General features: G+C 45.3%; 1 protein-coding gene across 4 annotated transcripts in view; it reads left to right on the top strand.

Moving 5' to 3' along the window:
* Nucleotides 1-20,566, top strand: part of XYLB (xylulokinase) — a 452,351-nt gene that overhangs the window by 393,359 nt on the left and 38,426 nt on the right. For all 4 annotated transcript variants that reach the window (XM_073677727.1, XM_073677730.1, XM_073677731.1 and 1 more), the window contains one exon: nt 15,745-15,803. In XM_073677727.1, coding sequence (XP_073533828.1) covers nt 15,745-15,803 — 59 coding nt within the window. The remainder of the gene's footprint in view (nt 1-15,744; nt 15,804-20,566) is intronic.

The following is a 20,566-nucleotide window of genomic DNA, read 5'->3' on the forward strand; positions in this document are numbered from 1 at the left end:
GATGAGGTTGGTTTATTATTTTTCTTTTATTGCAGGAGATCGTTGGCTTCAGCTGGAATGGGCGTGACGGTAAGTATGGTTTAATTTAGAACAATAAAGAATTGTGTCTTTATTTCAATTAAAGGACTTTATTCTGGGTGTTTGTGTTTTTTTTAACTTTGACTATGGGGTTAGTAATGGGGGTGTCTTATAGACGCCTCTCCATTACTAACCTGGGCTTGATGTCAGCTGGCATTATAAGCTGACATCAACCCCAACCCTATTACCCCCTGCCACCGCACCAGGGCAGCGTGGAAGAGCGAGGCTAAGTGCCAGAATTGGCGCATCCTATGGATGCGCCATTTCTGGGGCGGCTGACGGCTGGTGTTTCTAGCCTGGGAGGGGGCCAATATTCATGGCTCCCTTCCTGGGCTATTAATATCAGCCCCCAGCTGTCTGCCTAGCCTTTGCTAGCTATTAAATTAGGGGGGACCCCACGTCATTTTTTTGGGGGGGTCCCCCATTTTAATAGCTAGTAAAGACTAGGTATTCAGCTGGGGGCTGATATTAGTAGCCTGGGAAGCTCCGTGGGTATTACCCCCTTCCCAGGCTTCAAACATCTGCCCCAGCTGTCTGCTTAACCTCCGCTAGAGCCTAAAATTAAGGGGAACCCCACGCCAATTTTTTTAATAATAAATCCTTTATTTTAATACTAAATGACAAGTACAGTAACCAACACTATCACTGTACTTCATATATATGTGACTGACATGTTTCTATCTATCTAATCTATGTGTGAAGCTCTATTCTGTCTGTTATAAATTGTCGGGTACCGCTGCTGAATTGCCGGCCGGCTTTTTTAAAGAGACGGTGCATGAAAACACTATTATTTGTTTTAATAAATCCTTTACACTAAATGACAAGTACAGTAAGCAATACTGTCACTGTACTTCATATATATGTGACTGACATGTTTCTATCTATCTAATCTATGTGTGAAGCTCTATTCTTTCTATTCTAAATTGTCGGGTGCCGGCTTATGCCGCTGCTGAATTGCCGGCTTTTCATATATTGTCACAGAAGCGCTGACTGTCTGGACCTACCGCCGCCGTATTTTAACTCCCTCCACCTTATATTAACTCCGACATGGCAGGGATACGGCCACGGCAGCTTATTAACACCCCCAGAGTATCCCCGCATGTCAATTTCTGAAAGTTTAAAAGCATTACCGGCGTATAAGACGACCCCAGACTAGACAGAAGATTTTTCAGTCTTCAAAAGTCGTCTTATACGCCGGAATATACGGTACTTTGAGTTGTGCAGATATCATTTCTTGCTTCACTGTGGATATCTTCATGCTGTGTTTCTTTCCTGCCTTCCTATATTATTTAAATCACCTCTACGATTCCTGTTGATATACTGTGGTGTGAAAAAGTGGCTCAGAAACCCTCCAATGTGACTGAATTACAACAATTTTGGAAAGATGAGTGGGCCAAAATTCCTCCAGAGCGTTGTAAAAGACTCATTGCCAGTTATCGCAAACGCTTGATTGCAGTTGTTGCTGCTAAGGGTGGCCCAACCAGATATTAGGTTTAGGGGGCAATCACTTTTTCACACAGGGCCCTGTAGGTTTGGATTTCTTTTTCCCTTAATAATAAAAAATTAAAAATGAATTTTGTGTTTACTTCTGTTATCTTTGTCTTGGATTTACATTTGTTTTGGGATCTGAAAATTTAAGTATGACAGACATGCAAAAGAATCAGAAATCAGGAAGGGGCAAACACTTTTTCACACCACTGTAGGGTGTCGTTTGCCCAAAATTTTTTATGACAAATTAAAGTTTATATTTTCATATCCTGTTACCTTATGAAGCTTCCTGGAATTGGATAGGTCTTTGTGCTAGAAAGTTTAATTCATTGGTTTGGCTTCTTTTTACCACTTTAATATTTTTAGCTTCAGCTTTGATTTAGCCATAGGAAAGGGAACTGCCAGGTACCAAAGCATTCCTAAGTAGTTTCCTTAGGAAATGTGTCCTAAACACACACTTGTTTTAATTCTATCGATTTCTGTGTCCCTCTTAGTTTTCTGCCCATTTACATCAGTGGATGCTAGAAGGGGGTTATAAAAGTTAGAATTAGGCAAAGAACAGTTGAGTTCAAATGAGACTGCAAGATGCAATCGGAAGTTTGCCTTTCGTGTCATCCTGCATCTGCAATTCAGGGGACCCCGCCAGATAAAAGCATGGAGGCTGAGTATAATGTACCGTATTTTACAGCATATAAGACAACTTTTTAACCCCTGAAAATCTTCTCAAAAGTGAGGAGTCGTCTTATACGCCAGGTGTCATCTTATAGGGCGTATACCCCTATAGTCCGAATGTTGGGGGAGGAGAGAGTATATATATATATGATGTGTGGGGTGTGGGGGGAGCGGTAGCCGCGGAGCGTTAAGGAGCATGAAGTCACTGCTCCCCACACACACAGTCCCGGTGTGGGGGGAGCAGTCACTTCCGGCAGCTGATCTCTCCTTGTGAGCCGCGCATGGTAGTGACGCCATGCGTGGCTCACATGGAGAGATCAGTGTGGGCAGACAAGACGCAGCGCTGAAGGAGAGAAGAAAGGTGAGTAGGAGTGTTTATTTTTTTTATGTGCAGCATGATGGGGATTAGGGGCAGCTTGCATACCAAAATAAGGATGAGGGGGCATACATAACAGGATAAAGGTGAGGGGGCCATACATACCATGATAAGGATGAGGGGCCATACATAACAGGATAAGGATGAGGGGTGCCATGCATACCAGTATAGGGATTAGGGGTGCCATGCATACCACAGGATAGGGATGAGGTGTGCCATGCATACCACAGGATAGGGATGAGGTGTGCCATGCATACCAGGACAGGAATGAGGGGTGCCATTCATACCAGGATGGGGATTAGGGGTGCCATGCATACCAGGATAGGGATGTGGGGTGCCATGCATACCAGGACAGGGATGAAGGGTGCCATGCATACCAGGATAGGGATGAGGGGTGCCATGCATACCAGGATAAGGATGAGGGGTGCCATGCATACCAGGATGGAGGGGTTCCATGCATACCAGGATGGAGGAATGCCAGGCATACCAGGATGGGGATCGGGGCCACGTATAAAAGGAAGGGGGGGGCATATATACCAGGATGGGGGATATTGTCAGAATTGGGGGACATTACCCCTATACCAGTGTCAGCAGAAGACCCCCTCCCCCTTAAAAGTGCACCGTGAACACATTTTTTGCTTACATTTTTTTTTCTATTTTCCTCCTCTAAAACCTAGGTGCGTCTTATGGTCCGGTGCGTCTTATAGTCCGAAAAATACGGTATTTATGGTAATTTATAAGCCCTCCCTGTCTCCAAGACTATCAGAGCGGTAGCACATCCCTCTTGCCCGCCCTTGTATCCTATTACTGGTACCTGCCTCTCTTATCTCGCTCCTGAGGACTGCAGTGACGAGGTGAGGGGGCGCCTCACCGGGAAAGTGTAAGTGAAGCAAGCTGCAGGCGTCTGGGACGCCCGAGGTATGGAAAAAAGAGAAAGAGCGGTGCTGAGCGCCTCTTTCACTCGTCTGGCCTGCACTTGTATTACCTCCTTCTCTGCCTCTCAGATCTCGCTCCTGAGAACTGCAGTGAAGCGGTGCAGGCACGCATGTGCGAGTACTGAGAGGCAGAGAAGGAGGTAATACAAGGGCGGGACAGACGAGTGAAAGAGGCGTGTTTTTCTGGTAACAGCACCGCTCTTTCTCTTTTTTCCATACCCCGGGCGTCCTGGACGCCTGCAGCTTGGGGGACATTACCCCTATACCAGTGTCAGCAGAAGACCCCCTCCCCCTTAAAAGTGCATCGTGAACACATTTTTTGCTTACATTTTTTTTTCTATTTTCCTCCTCTAAAACCTAGGTGCGTCTTATAGTCCGAAAAATACGGTATTTATGGTAATTTATAAGCCCTCCCTGTCTCCAAGACTATCAGAGCGGTAACGCATCCCTCTTGCCCGCCCTTGTATCCTATTACTGGTACCTGCCTCTCTTATCTCGCTCCTGAGGACTGCAGTGACGAGGTGAGGGGGCGCCTCACCGGGAAAGTGTAAGTGAAGCAAGCTGCAGGCGTCTGGGACGCCCGAGGTATGGAAAAAAGAGAAAGAGCGGTGCTGAGCGCCTCTTTCACTCGTCTGGCCTGCACTTGTATTACCTCCTTCTCTGCCTCTCAGATCTCGCTCCTGAGAACTGCAGTGAAGCGGCGCAGGCACGCATGTGCGAGTACTGAGAGGCAGAGAAGGAGGTAATACAAGGGCGAGCCAGGCGAGTGAAAGAGGCGTGTTTTTCTGGGCACAGCACCGCTCTTTCTCTTTTTTCCATACCCCGGGCGTCCTGGACGCCTGCAGCTTGCTTCACTTCCACCTTCCCGGTGAGGCGCCCCTTCACCTCGTCACTGCAGTCCTCAAGAGCGAGATCAGAGAGGCAGAGAAGGAGGTACCAGTAATAGGATACAAGGGCGGGCCAGAGGGATGTGCTACCGCTCTGATAGTCTTGGAGACAGGGAGGGCTGGGCAGGCAGGGAGAGCTGACCAATCCAAGCAGGATTTGTATACAACAACCAACCAATCACCGGTAAGGTTCATCACTTTAAAATTACCATCAAATCTGATTTTTTTTAAATTTTTACTGTGTGTGTTACAAGAGGGGTAGTCTTAGACGGCGAGTATATCCCAAACTCTATATTTTAACTGGAAAAGTTGGGGGTCGTCTTATACTCCGGAAAATACGGTATGTTTGTTATTTTTATGGTCTTGTATATAGACCATTATCATTTTAGGAAACTGTATTATTCCATATAGTGTGTTAATTCATTTAGTTTTGTGTTTTTCAGTCCATAAGAAAACAGTCCTCTTTAAGATTGAAGAAGTAATCACATTCGATTTTAGGTTTTCCTTTTTGAGATTTTAAGTTTTCCTGTCTAAGGGGATTGATTGTCTCACAGGTAGTCTGATAGGTGGGTGTTGCACCATTGAACCATCATTCATTGGGGGAATAGGGGTTCCCAGATCACCTGCTTGGAATTTTAGAGACAACGTGGCAAGATAGCCATGCATATATGCTGCTTTTTCATTGTAGTTAATAGGATTTGTAAAACACTAGACTATATTCTTCTAATCGGTTGGTATCCCATATCTGACTTAATGGGCATTTCCCATTCAATTGTTTTATAATCCTTAGGAATGGTTAAATATTAATTTTTTGCCTACTAGTAGTGGGCTTGATAGCAAAAGTCTCTTGCAACTAGACACACACAATTAACATTTGAAAACTGCATTTTGTTTAATTTGCCTTAAACAGTTTGAACATTAAAAATATACATTTTATACTTTGTTAATAAATGTAGAGACCTCTAATTAAAAAAACATGTACTATTTATGGGAAAAAAGTGGTTTTCCTATGTCATTTAAGAAGTAGTTGTGACTTTCACCTGTTAGACTGTAACATACCTGGCAGCGTGCTTGCATAGTGCACCATCTCCCACTATGCAAGATCGCATCTTAACCTTCAGTCCAGTTTGTAAACCGTGCTCCTGTTCTACTGTGTGCATGCTCTGGTCTGACTGCTTAGGGCGGCGGCCCGGTTACTTCCTGTTTCTTATAGCTGCTGTGGGCACACTCCTAATGCGTCCCCAGCCTATTGCTGTGAGTCACTGGATATTTAAACCCACTCCACCCTGTAGGAGATGCCTGAGCAACTCTTTCCTTCAGAGGGCTCCTTGCCTCTGATGTGCCAGGTCCCGTTCTGTTTCTTGCCTGTCCGCCAACCTGGGGGCTGTATTCCCAGGCCTGTCTAAATTATCTCTTAGCCTGTTAGTCTGCCTCTCTGGGGGCCGTATACCCAGACTCGCTCCTGTATCTTGTTGCAGTGTCAGTTCCTGTCTGAACACTCTCCTAGCCTGTTTGTCTCTGTGTCCGTACCTTCCCTTTTCCTGCAGTCTCTGAACCTGCACCTAGCTCCTACTCGTTGTCTCCGTACTTCTGTTGTGAGTTTAGAGTCCACTCGCTACTTCATTGCAAGTACCTTGTGTGTATCTGGTTATGCTTGTCCCTTCCAGTCTGTTCAGTGTGAACAGAGCCCTGTCCTCTCTGCTCTGCCTTGTCCACCGCACCTGCGGTTTCGCTCTGGTCAGCCTTGTCCACCGCACCTGTGGTTTCGCTCTGCTCAGCCTTGTCCACCGCACCTGCGGTTTCGCTCTGCTCAGCCTTGTCCACCACACCTGCGGTTTCGCTCTGCTCAGCCTTGTCCACCACACCTGCGGTTTCGCTCTGCTCAGCCTTGTCCACCGCACCTGCGGTTTTGCTCTGCTCAGCCTTGTCCACCGCACCTGCGGTTTCGCTCTGCTCAGCCTTGTCCACCGCACCTGCGGTTTCGCTCTGCTCAGCCTTGTCCACCGCACCTGCGGTTTCGCTCTGCTCAGCCTTGTCCACCGCACCTGCAATTTCGCTCTGCTAAGCTTTGTCCACCGCACCTGCGGTTTCGCTTTGCTCAGCCCTGTCCACTGCACCTGCGGTTTTGCTCTGCTCAGCCTTGTCCACCGCACCTGCGGTTTCGCTTTACTCTGCTTGACTACCGCATCTGCGGCTCTGAATCCGTCTCCCAGTCTGTACTGGACCCTATCCAGCCTGCGCTCCAACCTGCTAGTACCTCCCTGTCTGCACTCCAGCCGTGCTTGCCAGTGCCCACCTGTCTGCATACCAGCCGTGCTTGCCAGTGGCCACCTGTCTGCATACCAGCCGTGCTTGCCAGTGCCCACCTGTTTGCATACCAGCCGTACTTGCCAATATCCACCTGCCTGTATGCCAGTCTAACCTGCCTGTTCCTGCATTCCCCGGTGTGGGTCAACAACTGTGACCGGGGTCTGACCTGGAGTCGCACCTGGTCCCTCTGCTCGGTTCCTCCCTGGTCCATGGAGTCGACTAAGCCGCCGTGCGACCTTGGTCGGATCGGGTTGATACTTAGTTATGCCCCTCCAGGCACTCCTCGGTTCATGGTACAGTGCGATCACTAATCAATCTCACGCCAGCCAGTCCGGGAGTGTGCATAACATAGACATTTTAGTACAATCCAGTGGATGCTAAAAAGTTTTGATATATATCTCTGTAATAGCCTCAAACGTTTAAAAAAATGCAACCTGACTAGTGTTGAGCGAGCACTAAAATGCTCGGGTGCTCGAAGCTCGGGCCGAGCTCACTGTGATACTCGGGTGCTCGACCAGAGCAACGAGCCCAATGTTAGTCTATGGGAGACCCGAGCATTTTTGCGACGGCACCCCCGGCAGTCTGTAGAAAGTCTAAAAAGTGCCCAAAACGATAGTGACAGTGCTCAAATGACATGGGGATCGCCCCAGGAAGCATTTCTGACCCCCAGTTCACTGCTGTCAACAACGTGGTCAGAGGTATTAAGCCACTTTTATGGGCTCACAATAAAACGTTCAAAAACTAAACTGAAACTGTTTTCCTGTGAAATATGTTAAGGAACTTCCTTTCCAGGGTAAAGACTTGTGTATAAGGTAAAATAAATAACCAAAAACAAAAATACTCCTCCACACCTTGGGCTATGTTCACAAGTAGCATTTTTTATGCATTTTTGCACTTTTGTATTGCTTTCAACCGTGACAAATGCATTCACCGGGAAATGTCATTTTAACATTTTACAACCTTTTCTGGCCATGTGCTGTGTGACACATGCATACAGTGCTGTAAAGACATGGGGAAGACCCCTGGAAGCATCTCTGACACCCAGGTCACTGCCTAAAAGTGTGCCCATCAGAAGTGATCCTTGCCGCATCAGAAGATGCAGACTTGCAATTATCCCCGTGCAAGTCCTTGTCCCAGGGCAGTGTTCAATTGTACCTCCCCCATTCCTTGCAATGCAAGCGCAAATATGCAGGCAACCACCCACCCACCAGCAGGCTGCAATACTATACTGCTAGCTTGCACTTGAAATGGGGCCTTTTAGTTTGGAGGAGGTCGAAGCTGGCCACTACCTCATGGCTGCGTCGGCGGCGAGGTCTCCATACTCAGTCTCCAGCCGCCACTATTTGTCCCGGGAACCTTCCCCACACTTTTCTTAGCCTGGCCTGCTTTAGGGCAGCATTGGACGAGCCCACCAGGCAACCAGAGACTCCTCCGGTGGGCCCTGGCTTCTCCATCAGGGAAGTTGAGAGTGCCAAGGTGAGGAGCATGATGATGATGATAGAAGTTAGCATCTGCTTTGTTTTCTTGGAATGCAAGTGTAAGTGTGCAGCCTGCCATCCACCCACCCCCAGGCTGCAATACCATACTGCTAGCTTGCACTTGAAATGGGGCCTTTTAGTTTGGAGGAGGCCAAAGCTGGCCACCACCTCATGGCTGCTTCGGCAGCGAGGTCTCCATACTCAGTCCCCAGCCGCCACTATTTGTCCCAGTAACCTTCCCCACACTTTTCTTAGCCTGGCCTGCTTTATGGCAGCATTGGACGAGCCCAACAGACTCCTCCGGTGGGCCCTGGCTTCTCCATCAGGGGAGTTGAGAGTGCCAAGGTGAGGAGCATGATGATGATGATAGAAGTTAGCATCTGCTTTGTTTTCTTGGAATGCAAGCGTAAGTGTGCAGCCTGCCACCCACCCACCCCCGGGCTGCAATACCATACTGCTAGCTTGCTTGCACTTGAAATGAGGCCTTTTAGGCTTGTGGAGGCAGACACCGGCCACCAGGTCATGGCTACGTCGGCGGCCTGGTATCCATACTCAGTCCCCAGTCGCCCAGCGGCCGGGTGTCCACGCTTGGTCCCCAGCCGCAAGGGGGCGGCCGGGTGTCCATACTCGGTCCCCAGCCGCCCCGCGGCCAGGTGCCCACACACGGTTCCCAGCCTCCTGGGGGCGGCCGGGTGTCCATAAATGGTCCCCAGCCGCTCCTATTTCTCCTGTCAACTTCCCCCCACACACTTTTCTTACCCCGGCCCGCATACCAAAACATTACCTGTGACCTCCCCAGTGCATTTAGTGGGAAGGACAGCCTAACCACAAACACATGGACAAGTGAATGTGGCCAGGGATGGTCCATCTCACTGATGCCTTCACATTGGGTTAATATTGTGGAAGCCGGGACACAGTTGGACACGGGGATGCAACACGTCCTCCAGACATAGAGGATTGCGGGTCCTGGGTCAATCAGGCTTCAACACAAAGTTCAGAAGGTAGACAGCAGCAGTGGTCGGCCTCCTACACAAGGATAAATTATTCATGATCATGAGGCCATCCATCTCCTTAGCTTTCTGTTCCTTGGAATGCAAGCGCATGTATGTAGTAGCGGCTAGGCCTGAGGTGGTCAGCGTTTTGGCGCATATCCTACCTCCTCCGAGGATTGCTGGATGTTTTCCTGCTACTATCCCAGTTCTATGACTCCCTTTAAAACAAAGCTTCAGGTGATGAATGATGGATGAGGTGGTGGCAAAGGAGAAAGAGCAGGAGGAACAGGGACCATTCACATCAATATCAAGCCAGTCAGCCACACATGTCTTGTATGATATGTTTCTGTACCAAAATGAGCGGTTCGGCTACACAGTTATAGGGCATACAGTGAGTGCAATGCCTACCAAAAATTTCGAGGCACAACAATGCCCCTTGGAAGTGACATGGAGGTCAGAGGGCCTTAACTAAACCGTTTTTTCCATTTATAGCAACTGGGTCTCCTGTACACTGTTGGCCTAAGCAGTGAATGGAAGGCTTTCCAAAAATTATGAGGAACTGCAATGTCCCTTGATACAGACGTGGATTACAGCGTACTAAAAACCTTCTACCCATAATCGGGGAGTGGGTCTCCCTTAGTGTTCACCTATGCATTGAAAAGCAAAAGCTGACTAAAATTAGGAGGAAATGCAATGCCCGTTGGAAGAGTCGTGGAGGTTAGAGGTAATTAAAAACAACATTTCAATGCCCCTTGGAAGAGCTGTGGAGTTCAGAGTGGTTTAACAAGACGGTTTTTATGCCCCTTGGACGAGACATGGAGGTCACAGTAGCTTAACAAGACAGTTTTAATGCCCTTTGGAAGAGACGTGGAGGTCCCAGTGGAATAAAAAGACAATATCAATGCCCCTTGGAAGAGTGGTGGAGGTCCCAGTGGAATAAAAAGACAATATCAATGCCCCTTGGAACAGTGGTGGAGGTTACAGTGGAATAAAAAGACAATATCAATGCCCCTTGGAAGAGTGGTGGAGGTCGCAGTGGAATAAAAAGACAATATCAATTCCCCTTGGAAGAGTGGTGGAGGTCCCAGTGGAATAAAAAGACAATATCAATGACCCTTGGAAGAGACGTGGAGGTCACAGTAGCTTAACAAGACGATTTTAATGCCCCTTGGAAGAGCTGTGGAGTTCAGAGTGGTTTAACAAGACAGTTTTAATGCCCCTTGGAAGAGACATGGAAGTCACAGTAGCTTAACAAGACGGTTTTAATGCCCCTTGGAAGAGACGTGGAGGTCCCAGTGGAATAAAATGACAATATCCATGCCCCTTGGAAGAGTGGTGGAGGTCCCAGTGGAATAAAAAGACAATATCAATGCCCCGTGGAAGAGTGGTGGAGGTTACAGTGGAATAAAAAGACAATATCAATGCCCCTTGGAAGAGTGGTGGAGGCCGCAGTGGAAAAAAAGACAATATCAATGCTCCTTGGAAGAGTGGTGGAGGTCCCAGTGGAATAAAAAGACAATATCAATGACCCTTGGAAGAGATGTGGAAGTCACAGTAGCTTAACAAGACAATTTTAATGCCCCTTGGAAGAGACGTGGAGTTCAGAGTGGTTTAACAAGACGGTTTTAATGCCCCTTGGAAGAGACGTGGAGGTCACAGTAGCTTAACAAGACTGTTTTAATGCCCCTTGCAACAGACGTGGAGGTCACAGTGGAATAAAAAGACAATATCAATGCCCCTTGGAAGAGACGTGGAGGTCCCAGTGGAATAAAAAGACAATATCAATGACCCTTGGAAGAGACGTGGAGGTCACAGTAGCTTAACAAGACAATTTTAATGCCCTTACAAGAGCCATGCAGTACAGCATATTAAAAACATTATTCCCGTTATTGGGGAGTGGGTCTCCCATAGTCTTTGCCTATGCCTTCCAAGCAAAAGCTGCCAAAAATTAGGACGGAGGAACTTGCAATGCCCCTTACAAGAGCCATGCAGTACAGCATATTAAAAACATTATTCCCATTATTGGGGAGTGGGTCTCCCATAGTCTTTGCCTATGCCTTCCAAGCAAAAGCTGCCAAAAATTAGGACGGAGGAACTTGCAATGCCCCTTACAAGAGCCATGCAGTATAGCATATTAAAAATATTATTCCCATTATTGGGGAGTGGGTCTCCCATAGTCTTTGCCTATGCCTCCAAAGCAAAAGCTGCCAAAAATTAAGACGGAGGAACTTGCAATGCCCCTTACAAGAGCCATGCAGTACAGCATATTAAAAACTTTATTCCCATTATTGGGGAGTGGGTCTCCCATAGTCTTTGCCTATGCCTTTCAAGCAAAAGCTGCCAAAAATTTAGACGGAGGAATTTGCAATGCCCCTTACAAGAGCCATGCAGTACAGCATATTAAAAACATTAATCCCATTATTGGGGATTGGGTCTTCCATAGTATTTGCCTATGCCTTGCAAGCAAAAGCTGCCAAAAATTAGGACGGAGGAACTTGCAATGCAACTTGTACTCCCTCACCATCTTTTGAAACTTTCCACTCCTTGTGAGAGTACCCCGTGCCTCAGGGCCTGTAAGCTGGGCAGGTCTCAGAATACTGTCCCAGAACATTGACAGTGTTCCCCTGCCTCTGCTGGATTGGAGTTGCTTCTCTCTCGCCTGTACGCCTTGGTTGGGCAACGAACTGTGACCTCTGCCGCTAGTGTGTTCAGATGGGAATTTTTTTTAACAGTTCGGCAGCAAGGGCCTTCTGGTACTGCCCATTTTTGTAGACCTCTCCACCTCAGGAATAAGAGAGTGAAAGTTCTCCTTGTAGTGGGGGTCTACAAGTGTCACCAACCAGTAATGACTGTCACCCAACATTTTGACAACGCGAGGGTCACGGTTAAGGCAGCGTAACATAAAGTCAGCCATGCGTGCCAGACTGGTAACGGGCAAGACTTCCATGTCCTCAGCAAGATGACGACTGACCATGCTCTCCTCCTCCTCCTCTTCCTCCTCCCCCCTGTCCTCAGGCCACCCACGCTGAACCAACGGTATGACAGTTGTACAGGTACTACCGTCTACAGCGCATGATACCAGCTCCTTTTCTTCCTCCTCCTCCTCCTCTCCCTCATTGTACCCCAATGCACGTTGGGATGAGATGAGGCTGGGCTGTGTGTAATCGCCCGCTACAGCTTCTTGATCCTTCTCATCATACTCTGGCTGCAATGCCTCCTCTTTAATTCTCTGCAGAGAGCGTTGCAAAAGACAGATAAGTGGGAGGCTGACGCTAATGATGGCGTCATCGCCACTCACCATTTTGGTGGACTCCTCAAAGTTTGTCAGGATGGTACATATGTCACGCACGCACCATCACGCACCATCACCAGAACGTCCAGTTCCACGTCCCTTGCCACGCGCCTTGCCCATTGTAAATGAAGTAAAATAGCTTACACTCGCACTATCAATGGCAAAAGGGTAATAAAAAGGAGATTAGAACAGTGGAAGAGGAAAACCACAGTTCCATTTCTCTGGCCTACACCAGAATCTTTTAAACAGATATATTTGTGTCTGAACAGTCAGCGAGACACTCAAACTGTTTTTTGTTATGTAAAAAAGGCAAAAAGGTGGATTACACCCAGATTTGAACTGTGGAAGAGGAAAACCACAGTTCTAGTTCTCTGGCCTACACCAGAATCTTTTAAACAGATATATTTGTGTCTGAACAGTCAGCGAGACACTCAAACTGTTTTTTTTATGTAAAAATGGCAAAAAGGTGGATTGCACCCAGATTTGAACTGTGGAAGAGGAAAACCACAGTTCTATTTCTCTGGCCTACACCAAAATTTTTTAAACAGATATATTTGTGTCTGAATAGTCAGCGAGACGAGACACTCAAACTGTTTTTTTTATGTAAAATAGGCAAAAAGGTGGATAACACCCAGATTTGAACCGTGGAAGAGGAAAACCACAGTTCTAATTTCCTGGCATATACCAGACTTTTTTAAATAGATATATTTGTGTCTGAACAGTCAGTGAGACACTCAAACTGTTTTTTTAATGGAAAAAAGGCAAAAAAGTGGATAATACAGAGATTTGAACCGCGGAACTGCAAAACCACAGTTCTATTTCTCTGGCCTACACCAAAATCTTTTAAACAGATATATTTGTGTCTGAATAGTCAGCGAGACGAGACACTCAAACAGTTTTTTTTTATGTAAAAAAGGCAAAAAGGTGGATAATACAGAGATTTGAACCGCGGAACTGCAAAACCACAGTTCTTGTTATCTGGCCGAAACCAGACTCTTTTAAACAGATATATTTGTGTCTGAACACTCACAGACACATTCAATTTTTTTTTGGGGGGGGAAAATACCAAAAGGTTAATAAGACGGGTATTTGTACAGTCTGACTGAAGAAAAAAATCAAAAAAGAGGATTTAGATGAAAAAAAAAAGGATTTTTCCTGGCCTCTGAGACCTGGGGCTAAGTCTAGCAATTTGAAAAGCAGCACACAGGACTGTAATGCAGTGTTTGTTGGTATAACCACTGCGTCTCCTATACAGCCTGCCTGCCTTATATCTGGGATGGATATTAGTCCTCAGAAGGACTGTTTGTTTGATTTTGCAGGCTTTAGAGACCCTACACTACCTATTTCGCAGTATAAATCTCTCCCTAGCTCAGCAGCACTCTCCGTACACTGTCTGATCTGGAGCGACTGTGTCCAAGATGGCGGCGCCCGGTTTTAAATACTCGAGGTGACGCTGTGCGGCCAGCCAATCACTGTAATGCCCACAACCAACATGGCTGCGGCATTACAGTGACTGGCTGGCAATCCCTGCATGTTCATTGGCTCTGTAAAGAGCGCCAAACATGCAGGGCGGAGACCCGAGCTCCCGCCCGAGTAACCCGAAAATGCTCAGTACTCGCCGAACATCCCGAGTAGTGAGATGCTCGGGCGAGTACCGAGCAGTGTTGAGCATGGTCGCTCAACACTAAACATGACATAGTTGATGTACACGATTAGTGAAAATGGATGATTTCTTCCAAAAACAGTGCCGCCTGTGCCCAAGTTATGTGGTTTCACCGCTCAATCAAATTAACTCTAATTAAGTTAAAGGGGTTGTCCGGTCCAAAATGATAAAGTCTGTGAGGATTCGGCGGTTTCTGAGCCGGGACCGGAGGGTATGTATGAGATATACAGTACATACTCCCGGCCAGAGCCCGTCCAGTGGGCACGGCCTTGCTCCATACACTTGTATTGAGCGAGCCCCGTCTAGCGACATGACCGTCCAGTGGGTACAGCCTCGCTCAATACAAATGTATGGAGCGAGGCCGCGCCCACTAGTCGGGTTCTGGCCGGGAGTTTGTATAACTGATAGATACCTTCCAGTCCCGGTTCAGAAACCGGCAAATCCTCACAGCGCACAGTGCGTGCACTGGGGGGATTCATAATGTTACACGCACGCCGCTAGCTTCAGATAGGAGCGAGAAGTGTTACATGAATTTTTTGGAATCCTGGGGAAACCGTTACTCAGTACAACCATATACCATGTGCTGCAGCTTCTTTCAGGCACACAGGGGAATTAACCCTCGGCACAGACACGTAGGCTGTTTCACTTGCTGACCAGACATACTTGACAAGAGTCCTCATAAACGGTAGAACGGTAGCATTTAATAAGAAGCCGCACAGCCAGTGCAAGTCTTATGAGCAACAGGCTCCAGTGACAAACAGTACAGTTTCCTGAGCAGCACAGCAGTTCAGTCTTCCCAATAGTACAGGAGAGCACAGTTCTAATGCAAAGGCACATTAATGAACACAGCATTCTTTACAGCACAGTGAGATCGAGGAGGGGGGAGAGTTTGCTGAGGGAGATGATTCCTGTGACACCATTTCTTCCAGTCCTTATCTTTATGCCTGGCAATACTCTGCACTGCTAGTTCGGAAAGTCTACCTGACCTGTGCTTAGCTTCACTCCTGACTTGAATCCTTTTCACTTGCAGGGGCGCTTCTGTGAAATACAGAACACACACACCACCTTTCTCTTGGGCTCCAGCCAGACAGTAAACAACTTCCCCACAATCCCCCCTGGGGTTCTGCTAAAACACTCCCCTTCTCCTGTGACTGTGTTAACCCCTCTAGTTGCTTGATGCTTCTGGAGCACAACAGTTCCGGTCTAATGTGCTTGTGTTACTTCTAATAGTTGCTGAATGCTTTTAAAGCAATAGCACTACTTCTGCATGTCCCACTCTGCAACAGCACTAATTCTGAATTTCACACTCTGCAACAGCACTACTTCTGCATGTCACAATAAATCTGCAGTCACACAGAGTGACTACAGATTTATCGATTTGGACCGGACACCCCCTTTAAACTTCAAAATCAGATACAATCCATAGACAAGTGTGTCACTGTTTTTTGGAAAAAAAAACACTTTTTTCTAATCCTATGCAACCAAAATAACTAGTGTTAAAAAAAAAAAATGTTATCTTATTTAGTTGTATTAAATGGATACAGATCCTAAAAAAATCTGTCTTTATTTCTAGTACCGCAAACAAAGATTTTGGCAACAGGAGGAGCCTCGTGCAATCAAGATATTTTGCAGGTACATTATTTATACCTTACGAGATGCCTGTGTTTTATATTGGGTTTAGGGATGACTATTTTGAGAACACTACATAGTTACAGTGAGTAAAGTGATAAACCATTTATGATGATATTAATGTTCAAAAATAAGTATATACATTGGATTTGTTCTGTTTGTTAACTTATTTATGGAAAAGTCGCTAAGAAATACGGTTTGATCAGTAAAGTTATTTGTTCTGCAAAATTTATAAAAAAAGATAAAAAATGAAACATCTGTGTAAATCTCAAGTGTATTAGCACATCTCTAATGATTTCATATTTTTAAACCATTGCTGTCAAATTTACATTATGTATACATAATATATACCCTCCTCCACATTGAAATTGCAAAACCAAGAAGAAAAAGAATTATAAAAATCACAGGATGAATTGACATGCTAATAGTATTCAGATTATGAAAAATGGAAAATACATGTTCAAAACAGTTTTATTCAGTATTGAATAAAAGCATGACACACAGAAATCCCCACACTTATAGCCTTGGCTGCTAATCAATGGGATTATTATCGGTTTTCTGAGGAATGTTCTGCCACACTGAATGCACTTGAGCACCGAAATTATCACGATCTGCTGATGGCAGTTTGACTTGCAATTGCCAACCAATGACTTCCCAGTTGTGCTGGATGGAAAACAAGTTTGGAGATGCTGCAGTCCATGGTTGCACGTTTATGCCACACTGGTTGCACGTTTATGCCACACAGGCTGCGCACAGTAGCAACATATGGTCTGCCATTGTTTTGAAAAATGGCTCCTTGTACTGTACAAATAGCTTTACCACTTGTTCACATACCAGGCTTGAAACGTCAAAGAGTGTCCACACAAACCATCAGAAGGTGTTTGCACATCCAGCTACAGGTGTCCATTGACCTCACTCCACCGCTCTCAAATGCTATCATTGTGCAGAGTAAGATGGTAATATAGGCTGGAATGGAGGTCTATCCTCTTCATCGTTGAGTCCTGCTTTTGTCTTGGATACAGCGATAACTAGAGATTTGTCTCGAGACCATGTGGGCTACGCCATGAAGAGGCCCTCATGAGGGATCGTCACAACGGTCTTACTACTGGGATTGTGGTCTGCAGTGGTATAATGTACTGTCGCCAGACTCCTCTAGTTACAAATCTGGGTCTACTAAAATCTGATCATTACGTTCAGTGGTACGACCATTTCTCCAAACTGTCCTAGGAGTCGTTGTCTTTGGACTTGTCTTACATTGAGCACATTTGTGATTTCATTGGTTGACAATTTCAAAAGGGGCTGCCATCAGTTGATCTTGTTGATTTGCATGCCCAAGTGCATTCAGCATGGTGGAACATTCCTGAGACAGTCATTAATAACCTTATTGATAACAAGCAAAGGTGTGTAAGACCATGTATTTTTAGGTGTAGCTCATACTTGATAATGAATAAATCAAGATGGGTTGAAAATTTTGTTTCCATTTATTCATCATTTTCATATCATTAACATGTCTATCAATACTGTGATTTCCATAATTCCGCAACGTTCCCTTCTGGGTGTTGCAATTTCAGTGTTGAGGAGTGTATAAATAAGGTGTGAGTCAATAAGAGTGCTTGGCCCTAAATTCCATAGTAACACCATAGACCTAGTTCCCCAGACTAAATGCTACTATTCTTGTATTAGTATATTGAAGATGACAGTGAAACTTTAGGCATAATCTTAAAGTCCTATTTTGCCTAGAGTCAACTTTGTCTCCGAGCCTGACCCTGAATTTTTAGTTACCCAAGTCACTGCAGTTTTATTCTGCTCATGCCTACTAAGTGGCATCATCGTGAGCCACCTGGACATCTGCTAAAAATTAATGCTTGTGCTGGGTCCCATGCTAACCAACAGTAGAAATATTTTGAAGATGCCTGGAGGGCTCTTGATCATGCTGCATGGATTACGCGCGTTGGCCAGCATAAATGTGATGCTACATGTGGCCATGCTTTTACTGTATAGCTTGGCCAGTAAGTCGGATAATGTCAAATTCTATTTTTACCAGCAAGAAGAGTTAAGCTTTATTCTTTGTCCTTACTGGTTGTAGCAATACATGATGATATATGATACGCTCTTAATTTTTTTTTTACTTTTTGTTTACTTAATTGCCAGTTTCTGTAATTTATACTCTATTTTATGTAAAAGGACAATTCTTTAAAGGTTTTCTTAAAGACTTATTGCTTTTTCTGGACTATAGATGGTTTAGAAAACGATATCAATTGCAGATATTGAGGCTCATGTACACAGTTGAAATTTATTTGTTTTTTAAGAAGTTGGCTCTTGTATTCTCCATCTAAATGATATATAGTGTAATAACTTAAGGTACTTCCCCTGCTTTTTTTTTTATTTCAGTGTTTGCTAGGCATTAGTAAAGTATGTTCAGTGTGTGCACTAAAATACTTACTGGTCACTGTCTTCTGCTGTTTCCAGATCCATTCCGGTCCTTTCTTGCATCAGGTGACCACAGATGTGTCTAGCTGACTCACTAACGCGTCTTCTGTGTGGACCAGAAGTCACTTTCTCAATGTAAGTCTATGATACTCAGAATAAGGCCACAGCCACACTATCAGTATTTGATCAGTATTCGGTCAGTATTTTTTCTCAGTTGGAGAGAAAACCAGGTGAGGAACAATCAGAGAAAAGGTATAATAGAAACAAGTCACCAATTCTGCATTTATCACCCACTCCTGGTTTTGGCTCCCACTCCTGAGAAAAAATGCTGACCAAATACTGACCAAATACTGATAGTGGGGCTGTGGCCTAAGGCTCTCATGCACTTACATTTAGAAAGGTACTAATTGTCCGCGGTGTGATCCAACAAGAAAGAGCTGCTGTCACGTGATGCCGGAGAGGGACCGCAGCAGTGCTAGAAACTAGAGAATACAGTGACCAATAAGTATTTTAAGGCACACACTGAACACTGAAAAGTTGGAATGGGACTTTAATTTGTATTAGATGCAGAGACTCAGGATCCAATTTCAGATTTATTCACATGAACATATTGGACTCTGTGTAATGTTATTTATCACAAAAGCAGGATTTCATGCCATTTATTTAGTTAGAAAAGTTTCACACAAAAAAATAAACGTTGAGGATATGTGGCATATTCTTGTTATATGCTTATGTGAAAAACCTTTTGCCTACTTTGTAAGAGTTTTCTATGAAAGCTATTGCAGTTCGAGGACACGGTGCAAACAATGTGCACGAAATTGGTATGAATGTTTTTTTTGGGTTTTGGTTCAAGTTGTTGGCATGTATAGTATGTAGAATTTAAGAGAAACCTTATATTTTCCACATTCCACAAGACTAACATCCCCCATAATCCGAACCTCGCACCTCCGTCTCCAAGACTGCTCTTGTGCTGCGCCAGTTCTCTGGAATGCTCTACCCCAAACAATCCGACTGATGCCTAGCCACCACGTTTTCAAGCGCGCTTTAAAAACCCATCTCTTTAAACAAGCCTACCACCTCAACTACTCAGTAAACTAACTTTCCCCTGTTCTCTCCTTCTAAATATTATTCAGAATCTGTTCCCTACTATTCATCTGTCTCCACACCCTCCATGCACACGATAACTGCACATGATACTTGATTATGATACTCAATACTTGATTATTGCACTTAAAAATACTGGCTGATGACCGGATCATGCAGCTTTATATGAAAATCCCTATTTATTATAATTGCCAGACCTGAAATAACAAGCACTTTTCACCTATTGTGCCCCCCCCCACCCCCCATTTCCTTGTAGATTGTAAGGTTGCGAGCAGGGACCTCACTCCTAATGTAACTGTTTAAACTGTCTTATCTTGTATTGAATTTATTGTCTGTACATGTCCCCGCTTAATTGTAAAGTGCTGCGGAATATGCTGGCGCTATATGAATAAAAATTATTGTATTATTACATCCTGCTGCAGTCAGGTTGAAATGTATGAAATGCCAGTCTTAATAATTTCCCACCAACAGTATGTTTTCACTTATTTTATCATACAGAATGCAGAGCCTTAGGCTATGTGCCCACGTAGCGTTTCTGCGGTGTTTTTACAGCCACGGAAACGCTTGTAATATTGTCTGCCACGCACAGCAATGTGAATTCAGATGTGCTGTGCACACGATGCGCTAATTAGCGCGCCGAATTCGCATTGCATTGCAAAACGCAGCATGACCATTTCTACCGCGATTACGATGCAAATTCGCGGCCATTGAGGAACATTGGAACTCAGCAAACCCGCAGGTATATGTGGATTTACTGCATTTCAATTAAATTCAATGGCCGCGAATTTGTGGCGTAATCGCGGTGCGTGTGGTACCCAGGATGAAGAGGAGACTACATCTCCTCTTCATCCTGGCTACCACGCGGTGAAAAAAAGAAATAAAAAAGTTAAAAATAAAAAAAACCTGTAAACTCACCTCTCCAGTCTTCTCCCGCCCTTGTCCTCTCTCCTCGGCGTCCCGCAGTGTACTTGCAGGACCTGCGGTGACGTCATTTAGTTAGCTGATGGTCGCGTGACCATCAGCTGACTAAATGACGTCACCGCAGGTCCTGCCAGTACACCGCGGGACACCGAGGAGAGAGGATCGCCGTCGGGAGGAGACTGGAGAGGTGAGTATACAGTTTTTTTTATTTTTAACTTTTTAATTCTTTTTTTTTAACTATAGATGCAGCATTTAAAGCAGGGGTCGACAAAGTTGTTCAGAATCTAGGAGCCAGCCAAAAAATTTAGGAG

This window comes from Phyllobates terribilis, unplaced genomic scaffold (assembly GCF_046119375.1).
Source record: "Phyllobates terribilis strain yellow unplaced genomic scaffold, ASM4611937v1 Scaffold_4__5_contigs__length_816908805, whole genome shotgun sequence".
Lineage (NCBI taxonomy): Eukaryota > Metazoa > Chordata > Amphibia > Anura > Dendrobatidae > Phyllobates > Phyllobates terribilis.